Below are 21457 nucleotides of genomic sequence, written 5' to 3'. Positions count from 1 at the left end.
GGAAGGGTCAATTTGGGCCTGATGGGATTAGGCAAGGAGATGAATTGGGTTTGACCCTGGTCATAGCTAAATGAGGTGGGGGGAAAGGATGCAGCCTCCATTTGTTGGCTACATTTATTTTTTCACCTACACAGCCCAGACACTTTTAATGTGGAAATGTGGTTTCAACCTCAAGAATACAGTTGCTCAAAACTGAATTGTTGAATTCTCTGAACTTGGGTACAAAATACCAAGAATTCACACAGAGTCTTTTTTTAAATATTTGAGGGGCTGCCACAAAGAAGAAAGGATCAACTTATTTTCCAAAGCGACAAAAGGCAGGACAAGAAACAATGGATGGAAACTAATCAATGAGAGAAGCAACCTGCAATTAAGGAGAAACTTCCTAACAGTGAGACCAGTTAACCAATGGAATGGCTTTCCTTCAGAAGTTGTATGTGGTTCATCACTGGAGGTTTTAAGAAGAGACCGGACAGCCACTTGTCTGGAATGGTATACTGTCTCCTGCTTGAGTAGGGGGTTGGACTAGAACATCTCCAAGGTCCCTTCCAGCACTATTCTGACTTAAGTTTTGTAATTTATAATTGCTTAAGCATCACACACATACTGTATTCATTGCCCTGCTACATATGTTGAGGGTTATACTGAGATTGAGGAAGAGCCTCTTGAGGTGATAGTGGCCTACACAGATTGAGGGTCTTCTAATGCAGACCAGAAACAGCTTGGCCTTTTAGTCTTGGTCAGCAGTGTCCTGTCACACCTTTGCAATGGCACCTCTGCTTTTCCTTTATCTGCTGCTGATAGGTGTGGACACTGATGCACTTGCTTCTTTTTACTGCAATAACCCTTTGCATGCCAATTCTTCTCCCTGGGAGTGGTATCCAGACCTGATTTGGTGGTTTCTTTGTTTGGCACCTCTCTCTGCACCTCCATTTTCCCCCTCCGGTCCTAATTCCCCATGTTTTATTTTGTGCACCACCTGGATTTTTGCAAGGCATTCCTCGGGCCCGCAGGGTAAACGAAGTCAACCAGTTAGATGTTTGTAATGACCGTCTCGAAGGATTAGGAAGGGGGGATGTTTTTAGGAATCATCCCCTATGATCCCCTGAATCCCAACCCCGACTCTCAGACCCACCCACCGGAGCGCGGCCACCGAAGGCAAAGGGGAGGAGCAGAGCTCTGTCGCTTTAAAAGGCGGCTTTGCTCAGCCCAGCCGACTCGGAGGAAGCGAAGTCAAGCCCCACGGCTGTAAATCCACAGCTTTGGAGGAGGAGGAGGCTGGTGCGGCGCCGCTTCGCACGACCAACCTACTCGCGTGTGCGGTAAGCGCTTCCCAAGCCTCCTTCTCTTCTCGCGCGCGCCCTTCTGCCAGAGGTCCCTACCGCGGCCTTCTCCCCGCCAGCGAAGCCAGCTGGCTGCCTCTTGGGTAGGAACCGAGCGCGCGCGAGAATCCGCAGAGTGCGCGTGTGCAACGGCTCGAGGCGCCCTTCTCTTTGCCGGAGGGGGGGCGGAGGGCTTTTCGGGGAGGGGGAACTTTGCGGCGAGCCAATCGAGGGACCCCACTTTCCCCCCGGGGGCAGAGATGGGGCGCTGGAGAAAAAAAGATCCCGCGGGTTACAAGTGGGGCGGGGATGCAAAGCCCTGGCCGAAGCAAAAGGCGGCACCTCCCCACCCCGCCTCCCCCGGGCCAGGAGGAACGGGGATGCTCCGGCCGTGCCTGAGCAAAGCTTGACGAGGATTCCCGCCCTTTAGCAGCCGAGGGGAGGGGGGGAGAGGGGAGGCGGGGTGGGGGGCTCCTAGGACCCCAGAGGTCAAGAAGTGGCCGAATGGCGCCCGTTCTTGCGACGGGTGCCGTTTTTTTCGCCCTGGCCGGGGTTCCGGCACGACGCGCGCCCCTCGGAGCCCGGGAGAGTGAGGGAAGCGTCTGGCAGGGTTCGGGTTCCTGAGGGCTGAGACATGCGCACCAATGTGCCTACCGTCCCAATCCTATTGTTTCTTTTATATTTTTTTAATTTTTCTTATATGTATCCATGTACACTATGTTTTTACTTATACCTATTATCTTGTAAGCAATTGACAAATTAAATAAATAAATAAACAAACTGGGTGCCTCCAAAGGATTGGCCTACCTCCTGATTTCTGCCAAGACTGTCAGCTGTGCAGGATGTGTCAGATGTCACCAATAGAGGAGAATATTTGTAGTTTGGGGTTGAAATGGAGGGGGGGGGTGTCCTTGGTGCTTTCCGAGCTTGCTTGTTTTCTTGCAGACTTTTCTTTACCCTGAACTAGGTAATGTCTTCTAGGGCAGAGGTCCCCAAACTTGGCAACTTTTAAGACTTGTGGACTTCAACTCCCAGAATTCCCAAAAGCATAGCTGGCTGGAGACTTCAGGGAGTTGAAGTCCACAAGTCTTAAAGTTGTTAAGTTTGGGGACCCCTGTTCTAGGATGTGATGTGCTTCGTAAACCATGGTTTGGGGTGAGGCGTGTTTCCAGCTAGTGACGGTTTGTCTTGCAAAGGATGGCTAGCCGGGACTTAACCACGATGGGTTTAATTCAGTTCTTTCACAGGGCTGTGGGGTTTTTTTGAAGTTAGTTTCTCTGGCCTTGCAAGTGCATCATCTAAGAAGAATTGCCATGCCCTCTTATAGTTTTAGGGCAAGCAGTGTGGGACTCATGAAGTCCACTGCCCTTCTACTGATCTTGGGGAATCCCAGGTTGACAAAGGTGTATTATTTCATAAAGCCTGACTGGATGATGAATAGCCCAGATAAGTTTATTTTTAATATAATTGACTGGATTGTGCAATGCTTTGGGTTTGATTTGCAGAAGAGACTTAGTTTGGAATGTACAAAAGCACAACCGGCACATTTCCCGTAACAAAGTAGCTGTGTCTGTACTTGCTGTGAGGAGAGGTCCTCACTGCACAGCCTTAATAAATAGGAACATATCTTTCATTTTTGTAATCAAAGCGTAGATGAAAATGGATTTACACATGTAATGATAATTGGACAAGACTAGATGAGCTAAAAATTGTGCAGACCATAATTGTGTTTCCAAAATAAGGTTCTGTACATTCCCGTACAGAAATTATGTCACAAATTATTGTGAAAAAGTAGTACTCACTCTATTTTCTAATTCAATCTTGCTTGACTCCAAATCTTGCTTTGTCTACCTATTCTTGATATCTGCTTCTCCCATTGAGAATCAAGTTAGATTTGATGGGAGGAACAGGGAATTTGATTTGTATACCACCCCTCTCCTGGCATCTTAACTAGCTAAGGTAAAAAATATTGATTATATTGGAATGACTGAGTTCCAGTCCTCCATTAGGCATGAAAGTAAATGGAGTGACTTTGGGCCAGTCCCTCTTTCTCAGTCCAACCCACCTCACAGAAGCAGGAGTATTAGTTGTGTTTGTTGCCTTGAATTACATGTGAAAAAGATGGGGTAAAAACCAGTACAGGTATTCTTCATAAAACAATGGCACTGGGACCAGAATTTGTCATTAAGCAACACAATAATAAAATGTAGTGTCGTAACTTTATTTCTGAATAAACCTTTAATATAATTGATAGGACTAGCATGTATGTGTGAGGGGAACCTTAACCTTTACCTTATAATTGATAATTATTTTAATGTAATTTGTCCCTTAATTCTGTTTGGTTTTATAATTTTATTACTTTATTGACATTAACCCTATGCTATTTTGGCTTTTTCTATTTTTAATAGATAATCATCAAAACCCCAAAGAAATAATGATTTAAGACAGCAATTGTGGCTTAGCTACAGCTTTTATCAATCACAGTGATTTCCTGTGACTGTGGTAATTTAATTCAGTAAAATTTGCTGAGCCAAGATTCCCCAGAAGATTTAAGGAACCAAAATAGTAAACTTGCTTAGAGTTTTGAAAATAATTTCTTGTAAGATAGCTGTACTAAGATCATTTAGCTCTCTTAGCCACTACCCACTTTCAGTTTTATTTCCTGGAATAGTTTTCCTGATACTTAGAAACTGAATCTTAGCGTAATTCTGACCGCTTACTTCCTTGATAAATCTGGTCTTTGCTACCTGAGTCATGCCAGGGAATTTCTGATTATAATCATAAATATGGTGACAGATTTTGCACTGTTGTTTCACTTATGTGGACTAGCTTAATATCTCCTATATGAATTGCAATATTTAGAATTGCTTAGAAAATAACACCCACAAAAAAACAGCAAAGTTATATGACAACAGGTTATGGTGGTAATTTAAGTACTGAGTATAAAATAAATATTAAAGTTTTATTAATACATTTTGCTTGATTTACTGCTTTATTTTTTAAAAATCATTTAAGTCAATTAACAGTTAATAATTGAAGCATCAGTAATGATAGCACTATAAAACCAAAACAAATTAACAAGTTCGCATAATTCAAAGTAGGAAAAGACCAAGAGAGGTAACAAACAATCTATTTATATTTATATATTTACACACACACACACACACTCAGTCTATATGAATTTTGTATGTATACTGTGTATATACATATGATGACAATAAATTCAAATCAAATATATTTCTAAGTCTCATGTATATGACTTTTAATTGGGTGATACAGAGTATTATGGGACAGCAATTTTTGAACTAAGGTACCACCAATGGGCTAAATTACAGAATGCGCCAAAATTTGGGACCCACGGCTCCTGTGGGATTGAAATTTGGCAAATTTGTGGTCGCTTCAGTACTGCCACACCACCACCTGGAGGTTCAGTAGACCAGACCTGGAGCAGCCCTCTGGAGGCCAGATAGACTGGCCTTTCCTTTGGCCCCTGGAGATCAGGTAGACTGGTCTGTCCCTGACCTTCCACAGCCCAGATAAACTATTCCCACCATCTGCTGCTAAAGAGCAGTTATGCTCAAGCTGGCAGGAAGTCAGAAGTCACTTCTGCGGCATGTGGATATTCACAAAGTAAGTTTATTTACTTCTTTTTTTTTTTGAACAAATTTTATTAATTTTTTAAAAACAATACACAAACAAACAAAACAGGATGTAGTAACATAAAATATCTTTTCTAGAAAAAAACAAATAAAACATCTTATTTAAAAGCAAAATAATTCCAAATTATCACATTTCTATACAAACACAATTTAATATCTATATTTATCTTATCTGTTCAACTTCATATCTTTTCCCAACTTCTCTTTATTGCTCCCTTTCCTTCTATTTAATTGTATTTCTTTTGCCTTGAATTATATATATTCATTGTATATAGTTTCATTAGTTCTCTTCCACATCCTTTCAAACATAGACAAACATTACACAAAACATAAATACATAAAACTTCTTTTTGGAAAGTGGCTTACCCCGGGTTAAATCTTTTTGTACAGACATAAATCAAATACTATTTCATATCTTATTTAACATTCTATATTTTCTATATATTTTCTCTCTCCTATTCACTCTTTTAATTCTATTTTATTTATTTCATCTCAATTTAAATAATTATACTTGCATCTTTTGTCCGTTCTCTTTCAATCATCTATTTATCCTTTCTTTCTAATACAATATTTCTCCTGTAAACACTGGTTGAAGTAGGACAACTTTTTATCTTTCCCCTAAATTTAACACTTAAAATAATACATATTTTCCATATTGATTCTGCTTCATACATTCTAAGTACTACATTTCAAAATAATAAAACAAGCAAATAATATTAAATTTAATAAGTAGTAATAAAACCCAAAAAAAGGAATATTGAGTTTATGATATAATAAGAACAATGTTTCATAGGAAATTAAACTCTTAAACATTTTCATAGCTTCCCTTTAATGCATTATTAACTCATATAATATTTTAATTTTCTAACTCAGTTTCAAATACGAATATCTACGATACAATCTTATGTACTTTTGCAGAATCATTTTTATAAAATTATATCTTACCCCTTATCTCTGAAAAAAACCTGTTTTTTAACATCTTGTTTAAAACCTTTATGACTTCTCTTTCCTTTTCCCCTTCCTTTCTTATCAATTCTAGCTTTTTGACCCCCCCATCTCTCAAATTTCACTCTCTTAGTCTTCCCTTTCTGTTGTATTTCTCTTTTCTGTTGCTTTCTGACATCATATCGATTTTTCATCTTATTTTTCTTTTTCTTGGTTGCTTTTTTAAGTCCTAAGTTCACCTTTTCCTTGCCCCCCTTTCGCTTTTCTTCCTCCACTAAGAGTATTTGCCCATTAAAGATGGCTTCTTCTTCTTCATCCCAGCCTTCCTGTCGTTGTATTTCTTGATAGGTAAAGATCGCCATTTCTAAAAAGTGGAAAATAGATCCAGAAGAGCCCTTGCCTTCTTGTTCCTCTTCTTTCAGTTTTTGAAATTCCATTTGTAATTCTTCAAAAGATAATGCCATTTTTTCTTTTTTTAAAAACAACCCAAATGTCTTTGATCTTTCAATAAATAGTTCACAAAAGTCCCAAAGTCACCAAGCAAACCAAATCAGAGCAAACAGTTTCATTTAGGACTTTCTTCTTTCTATATTTTCTCTTCCTAGGATAGAATTCAAATGCACAGTTCCAAAGTAGTCTTCTAGAAGTCGTAATATCTTTTATTTCTAATCTTATAAACTCAAAGCAGTCTCCTTCAGTACAATCTTAAAATAAGTCTTTATCTCTTCCCTTCCACTTATAGCAAATAAAAAGAATTTTAGGTTTTTAAATCCAATGTCCAGAAATCCTTTATCCCCTTGGCTTTAAATTTCAAGTTAGATTACCTTCTATGCCCAAGTAGGTTTTCCAGATTTCCATCTGCTGTTTCTGTGGGAAGGGAGAGTGAAAGAAAATAACTTTCCCTTTCCAGTTTTCTTCCGCCGCTTTCACAATCTTCTTTGGGAGACAATGTATCCTTCAAACGATTTAGTTTCCAGGGTGTTTAGAAGTTTCTTGTTGTCCCGGTTCAGCCAACACTTTTGCTTTCTCCTACTTCCTCCAGCACGAATCTTACCCGGCTGCAGGCTTCTTTGTGGCGGCCATTGCTGACCGCCGCTCCACCGCCTTGGGAAAAAGGGGTTTTGCCGGCTGAGGAGGGGGTTTGCGGTACCCCCAAACCCCAATCCAGATCCCCTCTCTCTTCGGTTGCCTCTATGGGGCAACCATATCCTCCAGATCCATTTGGATCGGAGGCACCTCGGCAGCGAGCGCTGCAGGAATCGCGGAGAGTCGCGAATTCCTGCCGCCGCCGAAGCCTTGCAAAACCGGAAGCTCTAGTTTCTTATTTACTTCTTAATTCTTGTTCATGAAGTACAGTAGAATGATAAGACGATGGGCACAAGAGATCGTTCAGGATTTTTTGACTGTGCATCTCTTTGCTTGAATTTTCCCGTGACCACTAGCAAGAACTGCTTTGCTATAGTAGCGATGTACTTCATTGCATTTAACTTCTTTTAGATTTTTCAGCATTCTTCATGTACCATACATTATTTTTACAACCTTGTGAAGTTACTTCTATGAAGTTTTTAAAAAAGTGACCGAGGCTATGAAAACAGTTGATGTCCAGGAATTGATAATTGAGGGAGATTCAAATTGAGAGTTCCCAGTTCATGCTGTAGCTTCTGCTTGAGAGACACCTTGTTCTAGCTTTTACAATATTATTGGTTTTCTTTTCTATTAAATACTTATTTCTTATAAGCTCCTGGGGTTTCTTTCTTGAGGATTGATTACAAATTTAAATGACCTTATTGCATTTTTATTCTTGTCTTTTTCCAAGGATTTTAAGAAGATAGTAGATAGTGATCCTTTTTTTCTCTGTCTGCCACCCCAATAAATCTCATAACAAGGGTATGAACTCAGATCTCTCACTTCTCTTAGTTTCGTTCCTCTAACCACTTTATTACATTGTTTGTGAAACTGTGTAACTGAACAAGAAACGTATGGTTTTGTTTTTTTTGAAAACAATTTTATTGATTTTTTACAAACAAAACAAAACATAAAAACAACTCTTTTCCATATATACATACAGTGTGTCGGTTGGTTCATCAGTTTTGTGCATTCATTTTGTAGTCTCAATTACAGTTATATTACCTAATAGCTCATATTGTCAATCGAAACTTATATATCCTAATATCGCTATTAGAAAATCCTTTGACTATAATTTTAATCATTCATACTTTATGAGATAACAATACTTTAAATAGTTTATTCTATAACAAATCATATAATCATACCAGATCTATCTTAAAAACACTTTATAGATATGATGTCAAATAACAAAAGAGAAAGAAAAAACAAAGATATTCCTTACTGTCTAACATTCTAAATATTCTATTATTGTATTTTATCATCCAACCATTGATAGAAAAGATCCCAAATTTCATAAAATTGTTTATCCTCTTGCTCTCTAATTTCAAATGTCAATCTACTCATCTCAGCACATTCCAATATTTTCTTAATAATTTCTTCCTGTGATGGTATTTTCTCATTCTTCCAGTTTTTAGCAAATACAATCCTAGCCGCTGTTAATACATTTACAATCAGATATTTCAAGTCTTTACTATATGTATCTGGTAAGATTACCAATAAAAAGAACTCTGGTTCCAAATCTATACGTTTCTTTGTCATTTTTTCCAACCACATGCGAATTTTAGTCCAATATTTTCTAGCATCCTCACAAGTCCACCACATATGGTAATATGAGCCAGGTATCTGATGACATTTCCAGCATTTTTCAGATTTATTCTTGAACATTCTTGCTATCCTCGTCGGGGGAAAGTGCCACCTGTAAAACATCTTATACAAATTTTCTTTATAAGCTGTTGACATTGTCATTTTATAATTTTGCGACCATAATTTTTGCCATTTCTCTAAATCAATCCCATATCCAAAATTCTTCCCCCAAACAATCATAGTTTCTTTAACTTGTTCTTCCTCTAACTTAATTCCCAGTAAATAACCATATAGTTTTTTAATCACCTTCTCATCAGTACCTGTCAAGATCTTATCTAGATCAGTCTGTTTATCATAAAATCCCTCTGTTTTAGCATCTTCATCATACCTTGAATGTATTTGCGCATATGAAACCCAATTCATCTTTATGCCTTGTTCCTCTAAATTTTGTATCGATTTAAGTTCACCCTTTTCATCCAATAGTTCCCCATATCTAACTGTTTGTTCCTTCTTATAGATTATAGGATAGGAAAATGCTTCAATAGTCGATAACCAAACTGGAATTTTCAAATAACATTGTCTTTTTATCTTCTCCCAGTTTAACCACAAAGACTCCCGTATATAATGTCTTCTAAAATAACCCTGTGTTTTAGTTCCCTTATACCATAAAAAAGCGTGCCAACCCAACAACAAATCATGACCTTCTAGTGTCAACAATCTAGTCTTTCTTAATGTTATCCATTCCTTGGCCCACATCAAGTTTGCAGCTTGGTAGTACAATTCCCAATTAGGCAAGCCAAAACCTCCTCTAATTCTAGCATCTTGCAAAAGCTTTAGCTTTATTCTCGCTTTTTTACCTTGCCATATATACTTGAGCATAATTTTATTTAAGTCTTTTAAGACTTAAGAAACGTATGGTTTTTAAATAATGTGTCATTCTGTTGTGACTTGTGTACAATTCCTAGAAAAAGGGAATCAATGAATCACAATCTTACTGTAATACAGTAATAACACCATGTAGGTACTGTAGTAGATAGAGTAAATAAACACTCTGATATGTACTGAAGTTTACTAAAGCTTGTGGGGAAAAAAGGTCAACATCTCAAAGACTTGACTCATTTTATGTAGGTTTGGTTGGTCCTAAGTATCCATATTCTTGATTGAATTTCCTATGATTTTTTTCATTGTTTCTCAAATAATTTTTCTGTTCCAGTGTGAAAGTACTTAGAACTGCCAATCTGTTTTCCTCAATCCCACTTAGGTTATTGAGGAAGAGATAGTAATAGCACCTAGACTTACTGTATATAATGTTTTACAGCCCCTTTAAGAGGTTCCTATGCATCTTCATCCAAATGACTAGACTCCAACCATCACCCTAATTTTCATTTATATGAGAGCCAGGGTAATGTTGTTAAGGTACTGGTTTAGTAGTAAGGGGGATCAGATTCTAGTTCTCCTTTGACTTACAAATCAACTGGGTGACCCTGGACTTAATCTTAGCGGTAATCAACATTTGGCTCTGTGACTTGTCCACTGATTAAAAAAGACCCTTTGCATCATGCATCGATAGCTGTAGAACTAGTTAAGGGCAGTAGAAAAACACATGGATCCTGCAACCAAGCAGGACAAATGCAAAAATAATAAAATAAAATATAAAATGAAATGACATAATGAAATAAACACAAAGCAACTCTAATTCTCATACGTTGGCTTCATTGTACACATTACTCCTTTAGTTTAAACTTGTGCCTTCATGTTGATTAATCCTACTTTAAAAAGAAAATACAAATTTGGGTAATTCTAGCACTTTTTTCCTAATAAGTATATCCTTACTAATACACAGCAAATGTATTTCAATGTGCTAATTTGTGATTGCTTTATTTAAAAAGAAAGTTCTAATTTAGAGAGATAGCTGAGAACTTCCCATAAATTCTTACTTAGTATAGTTCTTTGGAAAGAAGGAATCAATGTAATGAATCAATGTAATGCAAAACATGGCTTATTTCTGTTTGGCTTAGCTTAATATGGGTTTGTAAATTATGGTTTCTTTGAAAGAGGCTGCATATTATGCTAAACCATATTGTGGATTTGTCTGGCATAATAACTAGCTTTGGTGAGTACAGTTTTGCTTTTTATAACTATTCTATGCATCATCCATTTCCTGTATCTGTATTGGTTTAGTTTCCTTTGTTAGCAATTTGTCTGTTTTGTAATAAACTGAACATGAGATATATAGCAGAAATTGGGATCAAAATGAAGCTTTGAAATACAACTCTGTTTAGAAAACTACATGCTAAATGCTGAGAGTTCAAAATTTTTAGGTTCCAAGTTCTCCATAAGAAAAGATATGTGTTAAACAATTATTTGTGTTTTCGTTTCTTCACCTAAAAATTGTATATTTTTAGCTTTTATTTGAATTTCAGATAGTTTAGACTATTGACTGCATATAATGGTGTCCTCCAGTAATTTCACTTAGAGAATTTGCAAGTCTGTAAATGAAATACCTTGGGCATATATCAGTTTTTTCAATTAGCTTCTTTCCATTTTTTATGTAAAGCATTTGTGCCTATCTCATGCATGCTTGGAAACTCGCTGGCAAACACAGACATATCCTATAACAGGGTGTCAATCTCAAGGCCCCGGGGGCTGAATCTGGCCTGGGGGGCTGCCCTGGAAACAGTGAAGGATCGGCTGCAGTGCCTCTGCCAGCAAAAACAGAGCTGGGAAAGCCATGCTCGATGGCCCTTTTTGCTGACAGAGGGCTAGCAAAACAAACTACTAGCAAAAAAACCCCCAGGCCTGCCTGGGTGCGCCTGCCATGAGTGATGTCGAGCTGGCCACACCCATCATGGACACACACACATACACACACATACAGAGGTGAAACACAACCCTGATACGGCCTTCAATTAAATTGACACCCCTGTCCTGTAATAATCCCTGGACTGGATTTGTAGTTGTTATTTCTGTTATATTTATTAAGGTTTATCTGAGATTTGGTTGGCATTCTCCTACAGATATTATACAATGCTTATGCTCAAAATTAGTCTTTGTGGAAACAAGTAATTTGAAGTTCTGAAATGGTGACTGTTCATTTTCTATATGCAGAGCAATCCACTGAACAAAGTAGTTGTAAACTCATGAATTGTCAGAGGAAGTGATTCTCAGTATCCTCAGAGTTAGGTGCATTTAATTGACTGTTCAATTACCTTACATTCCTTCCTGATTTAATTACCTCCGATTTCTTACCCTTGGGGATGAGCCTGTTAGAGTTTCTGAACAATTCGGTTCTGACAGAAGTAACTTCATTGAATAATATGAAGCTATTGATGGCTGTTAGTCTGAGGACCATTTTTTCCATTTTTGTTCCTTCAAAGAAGAGTAGAGTGGAATCTTTATTGTCACTTTAAATGTACACTAATTAGCATACATTAAAATGAAATTTCACTTCCTTGTAAAATTTTATCTAATTCCTGATCTGTATTATAAAATCCAAATTGTTCCTTCTCTTTTTTGTATTTTGCTTGAATTTGAATGTACGGCCGTAGTAATTAATGGAGAAACCACCCAATTTCAATTCCCTGTGTTTTTAATTGTATCTGTATTTTCAAGTCACCTTCATCTGTTATTAATTCTTTATATTTTATTGTTTTGTTCAAATCCGTAACATTGGGATATACTAGTGACTCCATTGGAGATAGCCAGAGAGGTATTTTCACATAATGGTTTCTTTTAATTCTTTCCCATGTATATAAGAAAACGTCCCTTATCCAGTGTCTTTGAAAGTAGCTATGGGTTTTATTTTTTCCATCCCAGAGAAACGCGTGCCAGCCAATCTGTAAATTGAAGCCTTCTATTGTCAATATTCTTTTGTCCTCCAGGTTAATCCATTCTTTGATCCAGGTACTCGCTGCAGCTTGATAGTATAACTCAAAGTCTGGGAGCTCCAGTCCTCTCTTACTTCTGCTATCTTGCATTAATTTGTATTTTACTCTACCTTTTTTCTTTTGTCAAATAAATTTACTAATTCTTTTATTCAGGTCTTCGAAGAATTTTTTTCCCTAGTTTGACTGGCACGATTTGAAAGAGATGTAACAATTTTGGTAGTACATTTGTTTTAATGGTAGCTATCCTTCCCATCCAGGAGAGTTGTAAATTTACCCATCTATCTAGGTCTTTTTGTATCTGGTCTATCAACTTGTCATCGTTATCAGCCTTTATTGTAGAGCGTTTCACTGTAAGCCAAATTCCTAAATATTTTACTTTTTTCGTTGTCTGAATCCCTAGTTCTTTTGTCAGTTCCTCATTTTGCTTTTTAGTACAATTTTTAGTTATTATCTTAGTCTTTTCTCTATTGATTTTGAGTCCTGCTACTTTACCGAATGCCTCTATCTCTTGTATTAAATTTTTGCTTGACTCTTTTGGGTCCTCCATTATGAAGACCATGTCATCAGCGAACACTTGCAATTTGTATGTTTCCTGTTTAATAGTCAACCGTTGGATATTTCGATTTTTCCTTATCTGGGTTAATACCACTTCCGCTGATAAGATATATAATAATGGGGAAAGCGGACATCCTTGTCTCACTCCTTTGCTTATTTTTATATTGTTTGTGGTTTCTCCATTAATTACTACTTTTGCATTTTGTATAGAATATAAAATATTTCCTTTTGTTTTGTTTTGAAACTTTCAATAAACATATTAAAAAAATAAAAATGAAATGAAATTTCATTGCATTCAGCTCTCAAAAGATAACCATTATGTATATTATTCACATAGACACACATATATGACACAAACATCACAGTCTAGTTTGGATGTTTACATATACAAAGAATCCTGCAAGTTTACAAGACAGATGGCATAAGAAACAAAGCTATTCCAGAATCTAGTAGTCCTGCTATAGATACTTCGAAACCTCCTCCCAGAAGGGAGCAACAGAAACAGACCATGAAATGGGTCTGTGAGGCCTCTATCAATACTTCAAGCTCTAAGCACATAGCACTTATAAGCAGTATTCTGAATAACGGAAAAGGAGCTTCCTGTAATTCCTAGGCTGTCTTCACCACTCTCTGTATGGATCTTTTATCTGAGGCTCTGGTGTCCCCAACCAAACAGTGATGCAGTTTGTTAAAACACTCTCAATCCTGCCTCCGTATAAGTGGCCAGGACAGAAGGGAAAACAATCTGCTCTCTCCTCATCTGACACAGGAAATGCAAATCAGTTTTGACTCCTGGGCAAGAGCCTGCAGTGTTCTTGGCAATGTTTTCAGGGGTGATTTGCTGTCCCTTTCTTCTTCCTAGGGCTGAGCGAGTGTACCTGGCCCAAAATCACCCAGCTGGCTTCATGTCTAAGGCAGGACCAGAACTCAGGGTCTCCTGGTATCTGGCCTAGAAATTTCTTTCTTATTTATTTTACTTCTTTAGGGTTTTTAAATGTTTTTATAATTAATATCGATAAAAGGTAGGAGGTAAAGGAGTCCCTGAGGATTTTACTTCGCTTGTCATTACCAACTTTAGGGGCAGTGCTCATCTCTGTCTGAAGGCCATTGAGCCAGCACTGTCCAAACTTCCACAGTCATGTGACCAGCATGATGTCATGGAGCACTGTTACCTTCTCACCGAAGTGGTACCTATTTATCTGTTTGCATTTGTATGCTTTTGAACTGCTGGTTTGGCGGGTGCTGGGGTGAAGACAGGAGCTCACCCTGTCACATGGTGCTTGGGCCTTGAACCTGGGCTGTTGGCTGTCCAGCCAACAAACCCAGCATCTTAATTGATGAGACACCATGGGTGTTTATTAATTCTGATTATTGATGATTAATATGTTTATTAATATGGATAAGTGGTCTTATATATTTTATTCACTTTTAACCTTGTATGCCAAGAAAGTTGAGTCACTTTGGTGAGTTGGGCAGCAATAAAATGTGGTGAAAAAATTAACGGACAGATAGACAGACAGACATCAGTAGATACCAATGGATGGATGGATGGATGGATGGATGGAGGCAGGCAGGCAGGCAGGCCTTTTGACCAGGTTGTCATTGCTGTCCTCCATAAGATTTTGTTCTTGCAGGGATGTGAGTGGTAGAAGAACAGATCAACTTTCAGATTATCTTCATGTTACCACCTGTACTTTAGATATTTGAATGGTGCTTGCAGGATACCTTTGGTGAAGAGCATAATATGGGAAGAAACAGAATTTAACAGAGTTGGAAAGGATTTTGGAGGTCTTATCATCCACATCCCTGCCCAGACAGGAAACCTTATACTGTTTCAGACAAAATGTTGTCCATTCTCTTCTTACAGACCTTCCAGTGTTGGAGGTTTGAGAGCAGGTCTGTCAGGCAAATGTTGAATTATCCATTTGTATACTTTGTACTGTTTCAGGGATTTTGGCACTGGGAAATGCTTATATTTGCTCAGCTGTTGTTTTGAGGGATTTTTTAAATGTGGCCCTTGAAACTTTAGTGAAACCATTTGATCAGTACTGTTTTTAGGGGACACACAGTGAAAAGTGAATGGGGGAGGAGGAAACAATCTTTACCATTATATTATTGATATTAAAAAGCCTTTAATCTGCTCCCTTCTTTTAATTGTCTTCTGATCTAGAGTTAAAGAAACCCACCTCCGTTCATAAAATAAAGTGTTTCCTTAAAGACAATAGAACTGCTGAAATCTAATCGGCTTGGGAATTTAGCACCTCTGCCTGGCCAGGAAGATCTTTCCTGATGAAAGAGATAACAGACAAAATATTTTCTAAGTTTCTCTTAACCATAGAAGTATCACACCTGGGTTTCCTATTTCTTTGTCACCATAAAACTCTTGTGATCTCATGTCTTACACAGAGGGCTCAAAATGATGTTAAAAACCATACTGGTTTGCCAGTCTGTTGTCAGCTGTCCCAGAAACAAGCCCTGTACTGTTTCTGATCCAAATAAAAAAGAGAACCATCTTCCCAAGCAGCTTCCTTTTGCTATCTTCTTTCCTTGGTCTCACTCAAAGAAAGGAACCCAGGGAAATTTTCACAGCAATAAAGTTCTAGCAGCCCATTCTGGATGGGGACAGTCCTTGCAATCCTTTTTATGGCTCATAATCTTGGGAGGGAGGAAAGACAACTCCTTGGAGAGATCTTTGCCCCTCTGGATCAAAGAAATTTAAGAGGTATATTGAAAGCCAGAAAAGCTTTTCCAGAGTAGCATTCTGCGGGTAGGATGGGCACTGTTTAAAACCATCTTCTCGAAGATATTTATAGGTGACTTTTTAAATGGAACACTTGGAAGACAGCCTGGAAGGCAAGTTGGGTAAATACTGGAAGAGACCTTCACTGAATCTTCCCTCCTTACTCTCATTTGAGGGATGGAAAGAAAAGTTGGGTTCTTTTAAGCCACTTTCTGCTTTGTCCATTGGGATATTCTCAGGGTACAGGCAAAACAGTCAAGATGTCAGCCACAATAGTGTAATTGAATCTCCACTCATTTTTTTAATGTACATCCCATATATGCTTTATGTGAATCCTCACCTTTCTAGTAAATACTATAGCATGCTCTTATATAGAGCCAAATATATAGGACCTAAAGGTAGATTTGGAGAAGTTTGATTCACTACATTGACTAACAGGTTTTATCCCCTTCTAAAATTTGTGGAAACATATCCCCTTGTCAGCATTTTCATAACAATACTTTTTATTTGTAATTTCTCTTTTCCAGATAGATGATACACGGCTTCTGCAAATCAAAGATTATCAAGTTGCCTTGTTTCAACAGCAACAATGAATCAGGTTGGATTCAAAATTAATAACAAATATCACATGGGTTTGTCTTTTGATTCAATGCTTGTTGCTTATTCAGAAAGAGTTTTCTTTTAAAAAGTTGCACAATTTGCTTTTTTTCTCAATGTCCAAAGTGTTAGTGGTACTACCAGGGGAAAGTCCCTTCCCAGTTTAGCGTAGACTAAATATATTCAGTAACTATGAAAAAAAATTAAATACTAGTTGATGTGATAGTGGGGGAAAAGGAGCTAATAATGTTTAAATTCAAAATTATTACAGGTAGATTCCTGCTCCTCATCCTGTTATGTAGGGTCTGCCCATTCTCTTAATAAATAACAACTAATGAATGTTTTGTGTCTCTCCCAACAGGGTGACCATTATGATAGTATAGAAGTTGCCAGCATTGTTCTCTGCTCTTTCCTGGAAAACTCCTCCGATATTACTTTTACTTCCACGCTTTGTAGTTTGAAAAAACAGTTGTTAGCACCAAAGCAGCCTAGTGTATATGATGATGGGGAGCTTCAGACCGATGGCAATAACTTTGGACGAGTAGACGACAGAGCATTGGGTGAGCAAGGTTCTTTGTCTCCTACTTTTCAGTTTGAATAACGAAGGAACTGTTATTAACACCTCAGACTCAACATGCATCCTCTTTCAAATGATGAAATTCTGCCAAAATTATTAAAACCTCCTGAAATTTCAAACTACACCCAAACATTGAACTCTTAAAGCAGGTAGCGGGTGGCATATTTTTAACCATATTTCTATAGAGCAGTCAGTGCTTTGAAGGTAAGTGGACCAAACTCTGCCTGTAGATACTAGGTTGTCAATTGTTAAGAGCAGAAAGAAGCAAGTTTCTAGGAGAAGCCTTGTGTGCATCCATCCATGCTCACAGAATGTTTTTGCATTGACGTTAATTTATTGACTGTTGAGCTGGAACACTGGTTCAATGGTACAGTGGCCTTCTACACCTTAATACAGGTAGTCCTCAGCATGCAAGCATTCGTTTAGTGACCATTTGAAGTTACAATGGCACTGAAAAAAGTGATTTACAGTCAGTCCTCATACTTATAAACATTGCAGCGTTATGTGGTTAAAAACTGGAGACCTTGGCAACCAGCATGTATTTACAGTGGTTGCAACATCCAAGGGTCATGCGATCACCATTTGGGACCTTCTCAGCTAGCTTCTGAGAAGCAAAGTTCAATGGGAGGGGGAGATCTGATTCACTGATTTATTTAAAACAACTATAGTGATTTGCATAACAATTGTGCCAAAAAGAGTCATAAAATCAGGCACAACTCAGTAACCAAGAGAAATTCTGGTCCCAATTATGATCGTAAGTTGAGGACTACTTGTATATTACTGCAGATGTCTTGAATTCCCACCTAATTTGTTCCTTCCAAAATATGTGACTTCCAATATGTGATGAACTAAATGCTCTTGTGGGTGGGAATTAAGAGTCCACCACAACTAGAGGACACTATTTTTTCCAAGGGATGGCACTATAATTCCTTTGTCTCCTTCCAAAATGAATTGAAAGGCCATCTAATTAATTTAAACATTCTCATTAGGCTGTCCATCACTGCAATTTAATTCACTTGCTAATTTTGGAGGGTCTTTAGCTAATGCAAAGCACTTCCAGCCGAACGCCTGGTTTAAATCTGGGATGGGCTTTAAAACATCTCTGTGTATTCTGACATAGAAATCATATACAGTATCCAATCTTGTCCTAAATCCAGTGTTCTAACATTAGCTAAGTTTTATAGCCGTGATGGTGAACCTATGGCATGCATGCCAGATGTGGCACACAGTGCCATTTCTGCAGGAACGCGAGCCGTCACCCGAGCTCAGTTCCACTGTGCATGCGTCGGAGCAGGGCGCATGCGGGAGACACATGCGCAGGGGGCAGGGGAAGCCCAGGGGGGTCACACATGCATTGCATCATGGGTGCAGGCACGCATGCATGTTCTCAGACGCGCAACGACAAAAAGGTGATCTATAGGTTGCACAATGTTCTTGCATGCTTGAAAGCCAATTTGTTCTTTGTCTTTTTCATTCATGGATTTAAATTCAGTGGCCGATGAGGAAATTTTCCGGAAAATAGGAGCGAGATTGGCTGTATTCGGTGATCAACTGGCTGCTGAAATTGAGCACCCATTTGTGAACAACCTGGCACAACAATTCATGGTGGAAAATGTGTCCAATCAGGTGAGAAAGAGGAGAAACTTAGAGGTTAATAAGATAGCACTGGGGGACTTTAATGAGAAAACAAATCCTGTATTTGTGAGGGTTTTGAGGGTTGTTCTCTATTTGTCAATCATGACTTCTTTTTCCAATTACCACATTCATTACTAGTAAATGGCATTAGGTGATTGGAACTCGCTCAGTGTTCTGATCAACTTAATTGAAGAATGGATTTGGAGGACAGTTGTATTGCTGAATACAGCTAAGAATTGAAATTGAATTTGGATGATCTTTGAAGTATGTCTTTAGCTGATAAAAAAGGATATAAGACACAAAAGTCCACTGAGGACATGAGGATTCATCCCTCCATTCATACATGCTGGAATGGTATGATTAACTGTAATTAATAACTGAATGTTGTTACACTTTGTACATAATTGAAACTATAAGGCTTCTCTCATAGTTAACAGTGACCATTAATTTACATTTTACTTGTAATGTTTTTAGTTGTAGTCTTTATCACAGTCAGGAGAAAAATCTAGCATCTGGCTGGATTAGAGTTCAAGGGGCCAGAAGAACAGCATTTTGTTCTGCTTTTGTAGGTGATCACCCAGCATCTGTCTGAAGCAGTGAGAAATGTCGTGGCAAGGATGCCTCCAGAAATGGAACATGAAAAAGCCATGTTAGTGGCTGCAATGACTTTGGCCAAGAAAGTAGCCAACGTAGTCCCTACGTTGTTGCAGCAGGTGTTCAACGTAACAGTGAATTATATCAACCAGAACCTCCACGATTATGTGAACAATTTGGGACCTGAGGTGATTATAGATTGCATTCTAGTTATATTTATCTCCAAATCAGAAGAGACGGTTGGCTGCTTGGGAAATTCTGAGAGTATCAGGCCACATTAAAAAGCTGCCAAATTTGAGAAATGCTGGCTTAATACATTTATAAGAGTGATTCTTATGCCTCTTTCAAGGAGGGTTAGTTTAAAGTCTTATAATCTAATGCTGAAAAAGTGGTGTGGGAAATTTCCCAATCAGCCCCTTAGGTTTAGCTCTTGGTCAGCCCTCCTACCCAGAAAGCCAAAAAGAAGGAAAATAGTTTCTTAGCTCCAAAGTGTTGAGAAAGCCTGGAAGCAGTGGCAGCCTGGCAGTTTTGGCTTGATCCACTTCTACATGTAGTTCTTGACAATTGATCACAATTGAGCCCCAAATTTCCATTGCCAAGCAAGACAATGATTAAGTGAAGTTAGGGTTAGGGTTAAATTAGAAACAGAGTTAAATGAACCTGGCTTCCTCATTGACTTTGCTTGACAAAAGGTCACAAAAGGTGATCACATAACCCCAGGACGCTGCAACCATCATAAATATATGCCACTTGCCCTTTTGATCATGTGACCATGGGGATATGGCAGTGGTCATAAGCACTTTTTTCAGTGCTCTTATATCTTTGAATGATCACTAAATACATGGTTGTAAGTCAAGGACTACCTGTATCATGCTGACTTCATGAGAACTCTTTGAAGCCAAGAAGTGGTTCCAATCCCTGCTAAAAGCAGATCCAATACTATATTTTTAAAAGGCTAATTCTGTAGGTGCAAGTGGTATCCTTAAATGACCTAAAGCAAGTCCTGAATTTGTTTAACATTTTATGCAAAACCTCTTCAATACTTGTCGATCAGAGTGAAGGACAAAGGTCATGAGTTAGACATGATTTATTCAGTTTAACTCAATGAAATTATACATGAACTACGTAAACTAGGCTTGCACTGTGCCCTAGGTTAAAATGCAGTTAGTTGTCTATGTTGTGTGATATCTAAGCACAATATATTGGATCTTACAGGGGACGCACCTAATTATCTTTCTCTCTTCTCTTTCCTAGAACTGAACAAAAGGGATACCCATCTGAATGCAAAAACTAATTTGTTTTTTTAAAAGTTTTTAAAGATTAAGAAAATTTTGGTTATTTTGGTATTTTAAGATTTTTTTGAACTTTTTAACAGTAATGTATTTCATTATTCTATATAGTTGGCCAAGATATGATTTGGCCGGCATTTTCTACTTGAAATCTTAGATTATTTTTTATGTCCCTTGTAGGTGAAAAGCAGAGTGGTTTATTCTCAGGATCATGGTGTTGATGGCATCTCTCTTTGAAAAGAGGAATAGAAGCCATGACCATCTTACAAATACCATTAGAGTATTCTGCCATTTGCTACCTAAGGGAAAATAGTTGATGGAATACACTTGATTTATAGTTGTGATTTTTTTAAAGAAATGCATAATATTCTGCTTCATTTATCTGCCATTTAAAAATTGTCATAATATAAAGTCTTAAAAATTAAAATGTGTATTGTTTTTCATATTTAATAGTCAGCATTACTATTGCATGAGCCAGAAACAATTGGTGTTTTCACCCGAGACTGATTACTACTGGTTTTGTGGACCTATTAGGAAAGGAAATTGCCTATTTTCAAACCACAGGTGAAACTCGAAAAATTAGAATATCGTGCAAAAGTTCATTTATTTCAGGAATGCAATGTAAAAGGTGAACCTAATATATGAGATAGACTCATTACACGCAAAGCAAGATAGTTCAAGCCGTGATTTGTCATAATTGTGATGATTATGGCTTACAGATCATGAAAATTCCAAATCTACAATCTCAGAAAATTAGAATATTAAATGCAATCAATAAAACAAGGATTGTACATAGAACAATATCGGACCTCTGAAAAGTATAAGCATGCATATGTACTCAGTACTTGGTTTGGGCCCCTTTTGCAGCAATTACTGCCTCAATGCAGCGTGGCATGGAAGCTATCAGCCTGTGGCACTGCTGAGGTGTTATGGAAGACCAGGATA

The 21457-nt window shown here is 38.0% G+C and overlaps 1 protein-coding gene across 4 annotated transcripts; it reads left to right on the top strand.

Moving 5' to 3' along the window:
- Window positions 1-1157: 1157 nt before the first annotated feature.
- Window positions 1158-20921, top strand: BID (BH3 interacting domain death agonist). 4 transcript variants are annotated; one of them, XM_026678671.2, is made up of 6 exons: window positions 1158-1322; window positions 16348-16418; window positions 16779-16977; window positions 18487-18620; window positions 19199-19411; window positions 20478-20921. In XM_026678671.2, exons 2-6 carry the CDS (start codon window positions 16410-16412, stop codon window positions 20481-20483), a joined length of 561 nt encoding a protein of 186 aa, XP_026534456.1. In that variant the 5' UTR covers window positions 1158-1322; window positions 16348-16409; the 3' UTR covers window positions 20484-20921. The 4 variants fall into 4 exon arrangements, with proteins under 4 accessions (XP_026534456.1, XP_087824750.1, XP_026534457.1 ...); XM_087968624.1 differs by having other exon boundaries at window positions 1189-1322; window positions 16352-16418; XM_026678672.2 differs by having other exon boundaries at window positions 1221-1426.
- The last annotated feature ends 536 nt before the right edge of the window (window positions 20922-21457 follow it).

Source organism: Notechis scutatus, chromosome 6, assembly GCF_049901735.1.
Source record: "Notechis scutatus isolate UNSWTSFEM ecotype Mainland chromosome 6, rNotScu1.2, whole genome shotgun sequence".
NCBI classification, from domain to species: Eukaryota; Metazoa; Chordata; class Lepidosauria; order Squamata; family Elapidae; genus Notechis; species Notechis scutatus.
The sequence above is the reverse complement of the archived record's forward strand: the minus strand, read 5'-3'. Positions and strand labels throughout refer to the sequence as shown.